Source organism: Trichosurus vulpecula, chromosome 5 (genome assembly GCF_011100635.1).
Source record: "Trichosurus vulpecula isolate mTriVul1 chromosome 5, mTriVul1.pri, whole genome shotgun sequence".
In the NCBI taxonomy this organism is placed as follows: Eukaryota; Metazoa; Chordata; class Mammalia; order Diprotodontia; family Phalangeridae; genus Trichosurus; species Trichosurus vulpecula.
In genome coordinates this window covers 284,190,515-284,205,692 of record NC_050577.1, presented here as the reverse complement: position 1 = coordinate 284,205,692, position 15,178 = coordinate 284,190,515, and the positions used below count along the sequence as shown (strand labels likewise).

General features: G+C 39.2%; 1 protein-coding gene across 8 annotated transcripts in view; it reads right to left on the bottom strand.

Moving 5' to 3' along the window:
• DNM1L (dynamin 1 like) overlaps positions 1-14,571 on the bottom strand; it is a 98,281-nt gene extending 83,710 nt beyond the window's left edge. For 4 of the 8 annotated variants that reach the window (XM_036759826.1, XM_036759828.1, XM_036759830.1 and 1 more), the window contains exons 1-2: positions 13,939-14,068; positions 3,140-3,287 (exon numbers count right to left, since the gene is read on the bottom strand). In XM_036759826.1, coding sequence (XP_036615721.1) covers positions 3,140-3,287; positions 13,939-14,061 — 271 coding nt within the window. In that variant the 5' untranslated portion in view covers positions 14,062-14,068. Of the gene's footprint in view, positions 1-3,139; positions 3,288-13,938; positions 14,069-14,295 lie in introns of those variants that run through there. The other 4 variants (XM_036759831.1, XM_036759833.1, XM_036759827.1 and 1 more) reach the window with 4 other exon arrangements.
• Between the last annotated feature and the right edge of the window lie 607 nt (positions 14,572-15,178).

The following is a 15,178-nucleotide window of genomic DNA, read 5'->3' as shown; positions in this document are numbered from 1 at the left end:
CTTGCTTCTCCAGCTCTTAGCTTATTGCCTGGTACACAGTAAGTACTTAATAAATTCTTTTTTCTTTTTGGAGGGGGAGAGGCAAGGTAATTGGGGTTAAGTGCCTTGCCCAAGGTCACACAGCTAGTAAGCATCAAGGGTCTGAAGCTAGATTTGAACTCAGGTCCTTCTGACTCCAGGGCCAGTACTCTACTCACTGCGTGACCTAGCTACCCCACTTAATAAATTCTTGCCACCTGATTGAATGAATGAATAAATAAATAAATAGAAGGATTAATCAGTTACTTACCTTTTAGCAGAGTACCTGAGCACATATCCAGTTAGGCTCTCATTACTATAACACACCTCTGGTATGTCATCTACTTCGAGAATTCATCATTCATTTCTTTCTTCTAGCCAAGTGGTCTATATGACATGTCCACCACAATAATTTGAGTTTCTTCCTCCAATAATCTTCACCCATCATGTTTTTCCCCCTACAGTATACATATTTTCCTCACATAAATATATCCTCCTGATATACAAGATTACTCTATTACTTTACCCTTTTTAAACCAAAATTATTTTTTTAATAATTGAGGCATAAAATAAGATATTTGTCACTAGAAGACATCAAAAATAGATGGAAGAGGGATTCACTAGAGATAGTGGGGTCCTCCAGTTAATCCTGTCAACAACATTCTAATCACTACACGCCTCCAAAGTACTAAAGAGACTCCTAAATAGGATCCAAAATTAATCAGGAGTTTACCCTCATTACCCAGACAGGAAAAAATAAGTGTATGAAAAATGTGTATTATTCAGAATATGATGAACAGTTGTATAGAAAGTATACAGAACCAGTCCATCAGTACATATATCTTGGACACTGTCCAAAGATACTAACTTAGAACAAACTGGGCCCAGAATTAAATAGGAATAAGAGAAGAGTTTAAAATGGGTTCAAGAAACAGAGCTGTTTTTTCAAAAACGTCAAACAGAAACCTGAAATAAAAACCCATCTCTTTAATTCCAATATTCTTATACTTAGCCCACATGACTACAAATCTTGGAGTACTTTTAAACTATGAGAAAACAAAAACATGGGTTACCCAAAAGAAAACAGAAAGATGGGCATATAGAGGCTACAGAATATTATCATCAAGGTAGTAAATAAAGATATTGAAGACGGAAAAAGAAGTGTGCCAATTATATTGGAAACATGAAAACAGATGAACTATCCAAATGTTATAATCATACCATACCATATAATATCCAGAGACCTACGGCCCAGAAAGTGGACTGGACCCCGGGGGAGAATATATGGAAAGCCACGGAGAAGAGCCACACAGGATGAAATGGCATTTGAAGGAATTCTCAGATCAAAATTATCATTGAATCATTCAACTATTTCAGTAAAATAAATGATCAAAATACAGAATGACTGGACAAAACCACAAGATAAGGAGGTGGCAAAAGACCTTAGCTCTTCCAATTACAAGACTTGGGTGAAGTTCATCCCAGGGTACAATAAGAACCTAAGGATGTGACAGATCGGCCATGTTCAGTTATCTGAAAACCAGCAGAGGCGCCGCAGGACTGGAGATAGTTCTATGATATTCAGATTTTTAAAAGGGGAAATAAGGTGAATTTCTTCAAACTGTCAGCGACTGAGTTTAAATTTCAATCCTAGCAAAATATGATAATGATATGGTATCAGAGGTATGGTTCTGTAAGTACTTGGAAAAAAGTGATGATCACCTGAGCCAGCAAGGGATCTATCAGAGAACAAAACAAAACAAACGTGACAAGACAATAATTCTATTGTTCTTTGCTACTTTGTATCTCAGCTATTTGTCTTCCACATAATTGCTGGTTAACAAATGGTGGCTGAATTTAAGTCATGCCAGGCTAATCTTATTTACTTTTTTTCACAAGATTACTTGAATTAATATCATATAAACAGTATATACACGAACTTCAGTGAAGCATTTAGCAAAGGCCTATTTAATAAGAGCCCTGAAAACCAGATCAAGATTCAAATCAAATGATTTTACTTTAAAAGAACATTTCTTTATATGCTGCATTGTTAAAACTAGGCTAGAATAATAGGTTCCCAAACTTTTTGGCCTACTGCCCCCTTTAAAAAAAATTATTCAGTGCCCCCTAGAAATCTACTTTCTTTAACTTTTTAATGGTTTGTTTTTTTAAAAAATTTGTTTCATTTCAAACCACCACCCCCCTGGATTGTTCTAGCAACTCCCACAGGGCAGTATCATCCATTTTGGGAACCCATGGATGATAATAAGTGAAATCCACCTGGCAGGATGACTAGAATCAGAGTACTGATTAATGGAGCAACGTTAACCTGATAAGAAGTTGCCTACATCAGGGTCAGTGACCACAGTATCAGTCCTACTCCAATGGCTCTGTTGCACAATTTTTTTTTTTTGCCAGTGGCTTGAATGAAGGCAGAGATGACATACTTAGAAAATTTGTAGGGACACACAAAACTGAAAAAGATAGCTAATAGACTGAAGCAACATGATGTAGTGGAAAGATGGCTGGATTTGGATTTGAATCACAACTCTGCCACTTGACCTTGAACAAGTTTAACTTCAGCAGACCTTAGCTTCTTCATCCGTAAAGTAAAAGAGTTGGACTAGACAACTTCAAGGGCACTTTCAGCTCTCAATCTATGCCCCTACTATGGATGACAAACTCAAGACCCAAAACTCTTGGCAGAATAGTATGGAACAAAAATTAATAAAACTAAATAAAAAAGAGAGTATAGGATAGAGACAGGGCACTAGAGTCAAGAGACTCAGATTGAGATTCTGCTTCAGATGTGATGTGATTACAGACTAGTCACTTCACCTCACTGAGGCTAATTTCCCTCATCTGTAAGACAGAAGACAATAATACTTGCATTATTTCCATCATGGAGTTATGGTTAAAAAAGAAAATTACTTTGCAAATCTTAACACCCTAAGTGTCAGTTATTATGATTACTTTCCTGGATCTTTGGTGCAGTCATTAATTTCTAGTTACCATTAATCAGTAATAAATAACATTATCTTCAATCTATTTCCTTTTAAGGACAAAACTACAAAGGTGAAATCCTAGAATAATTCAAATGTTACAAATGATTAATACTTACCATTTTCATCTCCAGATGTTTTTCCTCTATCTTCTTGTGAAACATGGACCAACTGCAGGATAAGGGGTCTCCTGGTAACAACGCCAGTACCTCTTGGAAGTAGGTCCCTCCCTACAAGGCTTTCTAGTACTGAGCTTTTTCCACTGCTCTGAAAATAAAACATGTAAGAATAGCTGTGAGCTTCTTAAAAAAATTCTTTACAATGCTATAAAACTAATTACAATACAGCACATAAAGAAATGTTGTAAGTAAAATCATTTGATTTGAACATTGATTTGGAAATTACTGTAAATATCATAAAGATATATTTTGTTTCTATGTTCAAGTATTCCTTTACTTGCTCTAAAAAAAAAATAAAACTAGAGGCGGAGCCAGGATGGCAGCTGGAAAGCAAGGGCTTGCGTGAACTCCCCTCCAGGTCCCTCCAAACACCTATAAAAAATGGCTCTGAACAAATTCTAGAGCCGCAAAACCCACAAAATAGCAGAGGGAAGCAAGGCTGCACCCCAGGGCAGCCTGGATGGTTGCTGGGTAAGGTCTATCCCATGGAGCTGGGAGCGGAGCAGAGCCCAGCGTGAGCAGTGCCCAGACCAACCAGACCGGGATCTGGGCAGAACAGGCTCTAGCGCCCTGAATCAGTGAGCTGTGGAAGTTACCAGATTTCTCAATCCACAAACACCAAAGACAACACAGAATGTTAGTGGGAAAAACTGCAAGGCACAGAGTGAAAGGAGTTCGTGGTTTGGCCACCGCCCCAGGGCCAGCGAAGGTGGTGCAGCTAGAGAACTACAGGTGCAGTTGCTTCTGGCCCCAGGCCCACCTGGTGGGAGGAATGAAGTGGCAGATCAGAGCAGGAGTGCAGAGCCTGCTTAAGATCTGATTCATGGTCCAGACTGCCAGTTCTTGGGGGAGGAGGAGCACTGGTGTGGCAGAGCTTGCTGTGAGAAATGCCTCTGAAAACAACAGCACAGCCCCTCAAGGCTGGAACAAAGTACTCTCTACTCTACAAGCAGTCATACCCCAACAAAAAACTCAAGCGTCAAGTAAGTTGGCTGGGAACATGAACAGGCAGCAAAAACACTCTCAGACTCAGACTCAGACTTTGGAATCTTTCTTTGGTGACAAAGAAGACCAAAACATACAGCCAGAAGAAGTCAACAAAGTCAAAGAGCCTACATCAAAAGCCCCCAAGAAAAAGATGAACTGGTCTCAGGCCATGAAAGAGCTCAAAAAGGACTTGGAAAAGCAAGTTAGAAAAGTAGAGGAAAAATTGGGAAGAGAAATGAGAGTGATGTGAGAAAACCATAAAAAAACAAGTCAATGACTTTCTAAAGGAGACCCAAAAAAACACTAACTCAAATGGCAAAAGAGCTCCAAAAAGCCAATGAGGAGAAGAATGCTTTGAAAGTCAGAATAAGTCAAATGGAAAAGGAGGTTTTTAGATAACAGACAGGAGGCACTGGAGGCTTGGACTCCAGCCTCTAACAGGTTGGCTCTTGATTTAGTCAGACAGCAAAGACAGCTTCAAAGGGCTTAATAATAAGCTTTATTCTAGTCTAGTTTTCTCTAACAGTATGGCTGATAACGGAAGCACTACAAACTCCTACAGTATTCCCTAATCATCCTTCTCGCACAGGCCAGTGAAGGTGGTGGGGGGGCAACTACCCCTATGTCTTGATGGGGACAATTGAGACAGGCACAACTTGTGTATTCAACCCTAAAGGGTTCCCCTAAATCCCCTCAAGCCACAATGGGGGCCGGTGGAACAAACACAGATTCCCCCCTCCTGATCCTTGATGGGGCCCCATCAAGGTGCACAGCATCCCAGCTTGTGCATTCAACCACAAAGGTTCCCCAACTCACTTGACCACTGACCACTTATTTTATAGGGTATCAGACAAAGAAGGCATATTGCCAGCAATAGCCTCACAAGTTTACATCACCTCATCCCTATATCTCACTGAGCAGTCGCAGGGGATGTTTACAGTTTCAGCACACATGTTTATATTATTTATCTTTATATAATGCTGCGCAAGCATGGTGGAGATGTTTTGAACCATCAGCCTGGGAACTCATATCTAATTCCTGGGAAACTGAAGTTGTTATGGCCATAGATCCTGGGAAACTGAACTCTAAGAAATAATAACAGAAATCCACTTTGTATACACTAAAATCCACCTTACCTACACTAAAATTCACCTTACTTACAGAGGTCCAAAAGGCCACTGAAGAAAATACTACCTTAAAAATGAGATTGGAGCAAGTGGAAGCTAGTGACTTTATGAGAAATTCAGATATTATAAAACAGAACCAAAGGAATGAAAAACTGGAAGACAATGTGAAATATCTTATTGGAAAAACCACTGACCTGGAAAATAGATCCAGGAGAGATAATTTAAAAATCATTGGACTACCTGAAAGCCATGATCAAAAAGAGAGCCTAGATATCATCTTGCAAGAAATTATCAAGGAAAACTGCCCTAATATTCTAGAGCCAGAGGGTAAAATAGAAATCGAAAGAATCCATCGATCGCCTCCTGAAAAAGATCCCAAAAAGAAAACTCCTAGGAATATTGTCGACAAATTCCAGAATTCCCAGGTCAAGGAGAAAATACTCCAAGCAGCCAAAAAGAAACAATCTGAGCATTGTGGAAACACAATTAGGATAACTTTCTACATTAAGGGGTTGAAGGGCTTGGAATATGATATTCCAGAGGTCACCGGAGCTAGGATTAAAACCAAAAATCACCTACCCAGCAAAACTGAGTATAATGCTCCAAGGCAAAATATGGACTTGGAATAAAATAGAAGACTTTCAGGCTTTCTCAGTGAAAAGACCAAAGCTGAATACAAAATATGACTTTCAAACACAAGAATCAAGAGAAGCATGAAAAGGTAAAGAAGAAAGAGAAATCATAAAGGACTTACTAAAGTTGAACTGTTTTGTTTACATTCCTACAAGGAAAGATGATGTATATAATTCGTGAGACCTCAGTATTAGGGTAGTTGAAGGGAATACATATATATATATATGTATATATACATATATATATATATATATATATATATATATATATGGCACAGGATGAGTTGAATATGAAGGGATGAGATCTAAAAAAATGAAATCAAATTAAGGGATGAGAGAGGAACATATTGAGAGAGGGAGAAAGGGAGAGATAGAATGGGGTAAATTATCTCACATAAAAGTGTCAAGGAAAAGCAGTTCTGTAGGAAGGGAAGAGGGGGCAGGTGAGGGGAAATGAGTGAATCTTGCTCTCATCGGATTTGACTTGAGGAGGGAATACCATACACACTCAATTGGGTATCTTACCCCACAGGAAAGAAGAAGGAAGGAAATAAAAAAAGGGAGGATAATAGAAGGGAGGGCAGATAGGGGGAGCAGGTAATCAAAAACAAACACTTTTGAAAAGGGACAGGGTCAAGGGAGAAAACTGAATAAAGGGGGACAGGATAGGAAGGAGCAAAATATAGTTAGTCTTTTACAACATGAGTATTGTGGAAGGGTTTCGCATAATGATACACATGTGACCTGTGTTGAATTGCTTGCCTTCTTAGAGAGGGTGGGTGGGGAGGGAAGAGGGGAGAGAATTTGGAACTCAAAGTGTTAAAAGCAGAAGTTCAAAAAAAAAAGTTTTTGCATGCAAGTAGGAAATAAGATATACAGGCAATGGGACATAGAAATCTATCTTGCCCTACAAGAAAGTAAGGGAAAAAGGAATGGGGGGTGAGGGGAGTGGGGTGACAGAAAGGAAGGCTGACTAGGGAAAGGGGCAATCAGAATATATGCCATCTTGGAGTGGGGGCTAAGGGTAGAAATGGGGAGAAAATTTGTAATTCAAACTCTTGTGGAAATCAATGCTGAAAACAAAAAATATTAAATAAATAAATAATGATTTTTAAAAATTACATTACATTTAAATTAAAAAAAGAATAAGATTTCCAAATTAAAGTTATCTATAGTCATATGAAAAAATGCTCTAAATCATTACTGATTAGAGAAATGAAAATTAAAAGAACTCTGAGGTACCACATCACACCTATCAGATTGGCTAGCAAAAAGGAAAATAAATGTTGGAGAAGATGTGGAAAAATTGAAACCCTAATGCTTTGCTGGTGGAGTTGTGAACTTATCCTGAAGAGCAATTTGGAACTAAGATCAAAGGGCTATAAAACTATGCATACCCTTTAATCCAGCAACACCACTACAAGGTCTGCATCCCAAACAGATCATAAATAAGGAGAAATAACTCATGTGTAAAAATATTTATAGCAGCTCTTTTTTGTGGTGGCAAAGAAATGGAAATTGAAAGGATGCCCATCAGTTGGGGAATGGGGGAACAAATTGTGATATATGAATGTAATGGAATACGTTCTATATTATGTTCTATAAGAAATGATGAGCAAGTGGATTTCAGAAAAACCTGGAAAGACTTACATGAACTGATGCTGAGTGAAGTGAGCAGAACCAGAACATTGTACACAGTAACAGAAACATTGTGTGATGATCAACTATGATAGATTTAGTTAGTTCTTCTCAGCAATGCAATGATCCAAGACAATTCTAAGGGACTCGTGATGCTGACCACATCCAGAAAAAGAACTATGAGATCTGAACGCAGATCAAAGCATACTATTTTCACTATTTTGGGTTTTTTTTTTCTTTCTCATGGTTTTTCTCTTTTGTTCTGAGTCTTGTTTTACAACATGACTAAGGTGGAAATATGTTTAACATGACTGTGCATATACAACCCACATCAGATTGCTTGCTGTCTTGGGGAGGAAAGAGTAGAGGAAGGAAGAAAATTTGGAGCTCAAAATGTTACAAAGATGAATGCTGAAAACTATCTTTACACGTACTTGGGGGAAAAAAATCAAAAATCAAGTTAAAAAAAAAGAATAGACCTCCTTAAGGCAAGATTACAACAGTGATTAGCACAAGTACTGAACTTCTAAACTTAACTCGGACACAATGAGATTTACAGGAAAGCTGAACTTCCAAACTTAACTCTGAGACAAATGAAACACAACTTATGCAGTTACAAAAAATGTCAGCAGTGATACAGAATCAAATCCATAACAAAATAAAATCAATTACAAAAATGGAGAGCCTATGTATCAGAGGGGCAATAATAACAATATAGATGATAATTGTCAAAATGCCTATGTGGTTCTGTATCTCAAAATATACTCTCCACACATCAGGTAGAAGTAATCCATCTATTCAGACACCGGAGAACCCCATGCCGTAAGCCATCTGCCCGATCCATCACAGCGGCAAAGAATTCGATACATAATAGCACAGCATGGAGCCTCACCATCCCAAAACCTCTCCACCCTCTGCTGGGGCCTTCCTACAAAACAATCAAAACTTACAGTACAGCTATCACAGGTCAGTTCTCTTTCCCTCAGCTATGTCATTAACTTCCCTAACTGCTCTCTCAGCATTTCCTGTGACACAGCTTCCTTTTCCTCTCACTCCTCCCACCACAAGTGACCTAGGCTTCCTGCGATGTAAGCAGGTCACATGGCCTACAAATGGGTGTGAAAGGTCTTCAAATCTAAATTGCTATTACAGCATATAAATTTGATTTTTCTCTGTATCTAAGACATGTAAACAATGAATAAATATGTATAAGACTAATAGCCATTCCCCAGTAGAAAAGTGGTCAAAGGATATGAACAACTCAAAAGAACTGCAAGGTAATCACAACCACATGGAAAAAATGTTTCAAATCACTAGTGATAAGAGAAGTACAAATCAGAATAACCCTGAAGTTTCAACGCATACCTTGTAAATTGGCAGAAATGACCAAAAAATGACAACAGTGTTGGAGGGATTATGGAACGATATGCACACTAATATTTGTTGGAGGAGCTGTAAACCATTTTGTAAAACCATTTTGAAAAGTAAATTGGAATTATGCAAATAAAGTGACTAAAATATCCACACATTTTGAATCAATAACTTTATTATAGGGTTTATATCCCCAGGAAACTATATAGGCATATCTCATTTTATTGCACTTCACTTCATTGTGCTTCACAAATACTGAGTTTTTTAAAAACTGAAGGTTTGTGGTAACCCTATGTTGAGTAAATTTATTAGTGCCATTTTTCCAAGAGCACATGCTCACATGGTATCTCTATGTCACATTTTGGTAATTCTCGCAATATTTCAAACTTTTTCATTATTATTATATCTTGATAGTTATCTGTGATCAGTGACATTACTTTTATAATTATTTCAGGGTGCCATGAACCATACCCATATAAAACGGCGAACTTAATTCATAAATGTTGTGTGTGTTCTGACTGCTCCATTGACTGGCCAGCCCCAGTCTCTCTCCCTCTCCTCTGACCTCCCTCTTCCCTGAAACGCTACAATATTAAAATTAGACCAATTAAGAACCATAATCCTACAAGGGTCTCTAAATGTTCAAGTGAAAGGAAGAGTCAATAGATATAGCAAACTTCATTTATGACTTACTGTAAGAAATTGCCACAGCCACCTCAATCTTTGCAACCACCATCCTGATCAGTCAGCCTCCATCAACAATGAGGTAAGATCCTCCACCAGCAGAAAAAACAATTTGGTGAAGGCTCAGATGATCGTTAGCATTTTTTTTTAGCAACTTTAAAGTATTTTTAAAATAAGGGATGTACATTTTCTAGGCATAATACTATTGTACACTTAATAGACTACAGTATAATGTAAACATTGCTTTTAAAACATAAATTGTAGCTGGGTGTTTGATAAACACAATAAGAAGTTACTGGGGTGGGGAGTGGCAGGACTCACTTTTCTGACAAGAATTTCTAAGAAATTTAGAAAGCAGTTTGGCAAAAACTAGATCTAGACCAACCTCTTATACCAGGGGTGGGAAACCTGCGGCCTTGAGGCCACATGTGGCCCTCTAGGTCCTCAAGTACAGCCCTTTAATGGAATCCGAATTTACAGAACAAATTCCCTTAATAAAAGGATTTCTCAGACTTATATCATATACCAAAATTAGCTTAAAACAGATAAAATGAATATAAATGGTCATGCCATTAAAACAATTATAAGACAACGATATTTTATCCTTCACGATATGTCTGGGGTGGGAAGGATGAAGAATTTACAACAGAAAAGAACTAAGAAAATGTGACCTCCTTCCCCTGGTTTGCCCTAAATGCTTTTTTGCCCTACCTTTTTTAAGTCTTTATTAAAAGGTAGGGAAGAGAAGTAATATCTTTGGAAATGAAGATGAATAAAAATATAAGTATAATCCCAGCTCTTGTAGCCTCTTCTACAAAAGCTGTAACTACTGTTACTATTATGAAAGACAGACAGAATCTTGACATAACAGCAAGTGTACATTGCCATTCTGCTCTTAGTTGACTGTAATGACTGACGAGAAATGGAGTGAAGTACAATAACAGTTCAATGGTCATGCTATGAATAGACAAAAAGTCCATCAAAAGAAGTTTGAAAGCTAATGTAATAAGGCAGAGAAAAGAGAATGAAGAGACCTTTTTATTTATGGAACTCTATATCTTGCAAAGAGAATTCTTGAGAAAAGAATTTAATTGATATCCTTAAAGAAAGTCATGTTTTTAGAAGCAAAGAAGCAGTTAGAGCAATGGTTTGAGGTGACTCTAGCTGTGATATTCTCACAGCTAAAACACTGTAAATATTTATCTATGTCTGTGTCATTACTGGCAATATGAAAAAATTAAATATAGGCAGTAATTAATTGAGCAGATCAGTAGTTCTCATAATATAGAGAAATGAGCCTCTGCTTATACAAAGAGGTTTCTCCAGCTTATTAAAATATTCAGGGATCAGAACTTAAATGATTAATGAGAGATGTTGCAATTTAGTAATTAATGGTGACTCTGGATGTAAGCTACAAGTAGTAAATCCCAAAATACTCAGCCACATAAAATATGTAAAAATAAAAGTGTGACATTTCATGCACTAAAATTCATGTATTTAAAATGTAAATAGCTGCAAAGCAATTTTAATCAACTGCATTGGCATTTAATATCAATTTTATAATAAATCATTTTTATGAGACGTAGCATATAGCTGGCTCCAAGCCAAGTAGACCCAGGTTTAAGTCTCACCTCAATACTGGCTGTGTAACCTTGGGTAAGTCACTAAACCTCTATGGCCCTCAGTTTCATATCTAAAATGAAAATTGTTGGAATACATGACCCTTCCAGCTCTAAATGTATGATCTATGAAATGGAAGCATCAATTATAGACTTTTTCAAGAAGTCACTGGTTTTCACAAAGGTTATTTTTTCCCCTTCTCTCATAGCTCCTCCCAACTTAATGACTAGTTCATGAATCGATTCATCAGGTATACTAGGAGAAATAAACTCCATTAGGTGTAAGATAAATCCTTCTTCTTCTTGAACTATTTATGTTGACACATTATATGCCTGATTCTTTGACTTCTTAAGTTGATATTTCTCCTATAAACACAGAGCTTTAAAGTTGATGGAAAGTTTCTGGTTAGCAGAGGCCTTTTGCAGCCAGGAAACAGTTCCCAATTAATATTGTTCCCTATGATACTATATAACAATAAAGATTCTTAAATATAAACTATAGAATACAAGGATCCTTAAAATCCTGACTTTAAGAAACAATGGTAAACAATATAATTTACTGAAACGTGAAGATGACTTACTCCTTTAATATTTCAAAAGATACTTTAAGAACTCAGTTTCTCAGAATTATCAATACAAGCATTATTACATGTCGTTGTTCACTTATTTCTGACTCTTCATGACCCTGTTTGGGGTTTTCTTGGCAAAGACACTGAAGTGGTTTGTCATTTCCCTCTCCAGTTCATTTACAAATAAAGAAACCGAGGCAAACAGGATTAAGTGACTTGTCCAGGATCACACATCTACTAAGTGGTCTGAGGCCAGATTTGAACTTACAAAGATGAGTCTTCCTGATTCCAGACCCAGCACTCTATCCTCTGTACCACCTAGCTGCCTCAATTATTATGTATCTCACTCTACATATGCAAAATTGAACTTTTTTTGTATTTACCTGACCCACGGATTTTATTTTTGTAGGGAACAGGAGTTCTTACAAAAGGAGGGAGGAAACTCGTTCCCATCAAGATAACTTTGCAAATGTTAGACTACTTGGACAGAGGCACAGAAAGTTTAATGACATGCCCTGGTTCATATAGTCAAGCCAGTATGTGTCAGAAGTAGGACTTGAAAATCAGCTTTTCTTGATCCCAAAGTTGGCCTCACTGACGGGAATATTATGACTACTAATTCTATGATAATAGGGTTGAAAGAACAGTGTTTAAAACTAGGAGGCAAGGTTTCTATTCAAGGTACTACCACTATAATAAATGTCTTTAGCAAGTCATTTAACCTCTCTGAGCTTGTTTCTTTATGAGTAAAATGAAGCAACTTGCACAACTAGGCTCTAAGGTCCCTTTCTAGTCAAACTCTACAATTTAGCCTACAGGTTGTTTAAAAATCCCTTTGCAGATTAGAGGGGGGAAAAATCAGTTATGCTTACTGTGGTTACGATTTTGAAGCAATATTGTCTCAAAAATATGTGTATTTTCTCTTTGTATCAAATCCAACTCCAAATATTCTCTCCTTTTTTTTTGGAGGGGGGAAGGCAGGGCAATTTGGGCTAAGTGACTTGCCCAAGGTCAAACAGGTAAGTGTGTCAAGTGTCTGAAGCAGAATTTGAACTCAGGTTCTCCTGACTCCAGGGCCTGTGCTCTACTCACTGCTCGACCTAGCTGCCCCATCTCCAAACATGATCACAGTGTTCCCTCCTATATAGTATCAGTCAACAAGCATTGATTGCTAGCATTAATGTAAGCTCCTTGAAGACAGGGGATGATTCATTTTTGTCTATCCCACTTCTAAGGCACAGTGCCTGGCACAAAATAAATTCTGGGAGATTGGTACACACCAAACAAACTCAAGGTACCTTCAGAAGAGGGGAGAGGGAACAGCAGGGAAGGTCTTCCTAAAAGCTATGGCTCTTAAGCTGACTCCTGATTGGGGTAAATCAAATCCATGAAAATGGCAAAAAAACCGAAATTACTCTCTATGTACCATGAACCGTTATTAGGAAATGAACATGTAGATAATTTCTAAATTCTCTTCCAGTTTATTACAAAAACCAACATATGACTCTACTTCATCCCTTATTCCAGGAAACTACTAAGGAAAAACAAAGCAAAACAAAACAGAGACTAGTTTACATCTTTCCAGTGTCCCCACTTCACTAGTGCAAACTAGGGAATGTGACCTTCAATAGTCTGAAGCATTGCTTCCACAATTTTGCAAACAGGCCAGTGTAGATTAAAAAGGGTAAATAATTGCCCAGTTTCACAGTGGAAAGAACATTTATGGCAGTCAAGTGTTCTATCAAAGGTAAAAACCACGCCCTTACAGAGGCGATCCCGGGTGATACTCGGAAGCACTACAAGAAGAGGGTAAGGCGGTGTAGGGGGTGTGTAGGGGGAATGTAGGGGGAATGTAAGGGGAATGGGGAAGGGTCCCCTGCGTGCGCGCGAGCGAAGCAGTGGAGGTGGGGGGAGGGGGAAAATATGTCCGTGCGCGTGCGCGTAATTGCTAAGCTTGTCAAGAATCCCGGAAGGTGAAACTTCACAAAACTCGGATGATACCTAAAGCCCTCTCACATTTCGCTCCACCGATCCTTAATTCGCTTTGCAGCCCAGGGGATACACTGAGAGGTGAGAAAAGGAAAACCTAGCACCTCAGACTATCGAACTAACCCAGGTACCAATTGGGAGCTCTAGGACTGCTTCCCCTTCGATGCACTCCGCTTGTCCCTCAGTTGCCCTTGGAAGCCGAAAGCCCTCACCGGGGCACCTTCGCTTCTTCTCCCGCACCACCATAGCACCCCAGGCTAGCGCCACGCCCGAACAGAGGCGACTCCGCCTACCAGGATCCCTCCCAGTTCCCAGTGAAGCCCAAACAACACGATGAAAGAGTAGCTGCAGGGTGCCAAAGGCCAGGCCCTCCAGCCCCACCCAATCCCACCCGGCCCCGCCTAGCCCTGCCTGGATGCCTAGGGGCGGCCAGGCTTGGTTTGGTCGAGCGGCCCAGCCACCACAGGCCCCAGTATTCACCTGGGTTCCAACTACGACGATCTGGGGTAGCTGTATGATGTCGGCGCCCACGGTGTTAAAAACGTCTTGGAGCTTGTTGATAACTGGAATCAGCGCCTCCATGGCTCCTGGAACACAAGGCCCCGGGCCCGCCAGGCAGAGGCAATGAATGAGGCCTGGCTTGGAGTTCACCTCCACCTTCTAGTCCCTTTCCTCCTCCCCCTCTAGCTCCTCCTCCTCTACACCCAGCACCCATTGGACTTGGTCCGCCCCTTACTCTCTCCCAACAAGCTGTGCGCCAAAAAGGGGTGTGGGCAGAGAATGGAGAAGAGAGTCACAAAGCCTGACGGGAATAGTAGTCCTGGAAGAAAGAGCGTGCAGGAGGAGAGAAACTACTAGTCGTGCTGGGTGCTTTACGAGTTTGCATGTTGAAGTGACGGAGCACAAATACCGGTTCTTGGGGTTCGTCTGAAGAGCTGGGAGATCCGTTTTCAGCACAAGGAAACTGATGAAGTATTTCAGTACCTTTAATTTACTAATAAAGACTACTTCAGATTGTTTTAGAGGTTGAGGATGTATGTGCATATATATATACATGACTTATGTATTGTGTATAGACGTGTTTATACACACATATATATTTATATGTAATACATATTTGTGTTACTGCTTTAAAGAGAGGGCCCCCTGATCGTCTCAGGCTAAAACATACCCACTGGAGGATCATGCTGTTAATGGGGCTCCTCTGCCTCCTGCCTGGGACCCATTTGGCACAGAACTGAGAGACTTCATGGCTTTGGAATGCCAAAGCATTAACTTTGTTGGTTTCTTCGGTCTGCAGAGGGTGCTTGTTTCAAAGAAAAATGACCAGTGAGTCAGGAAGAACATAGTCAGTTACAGGCAG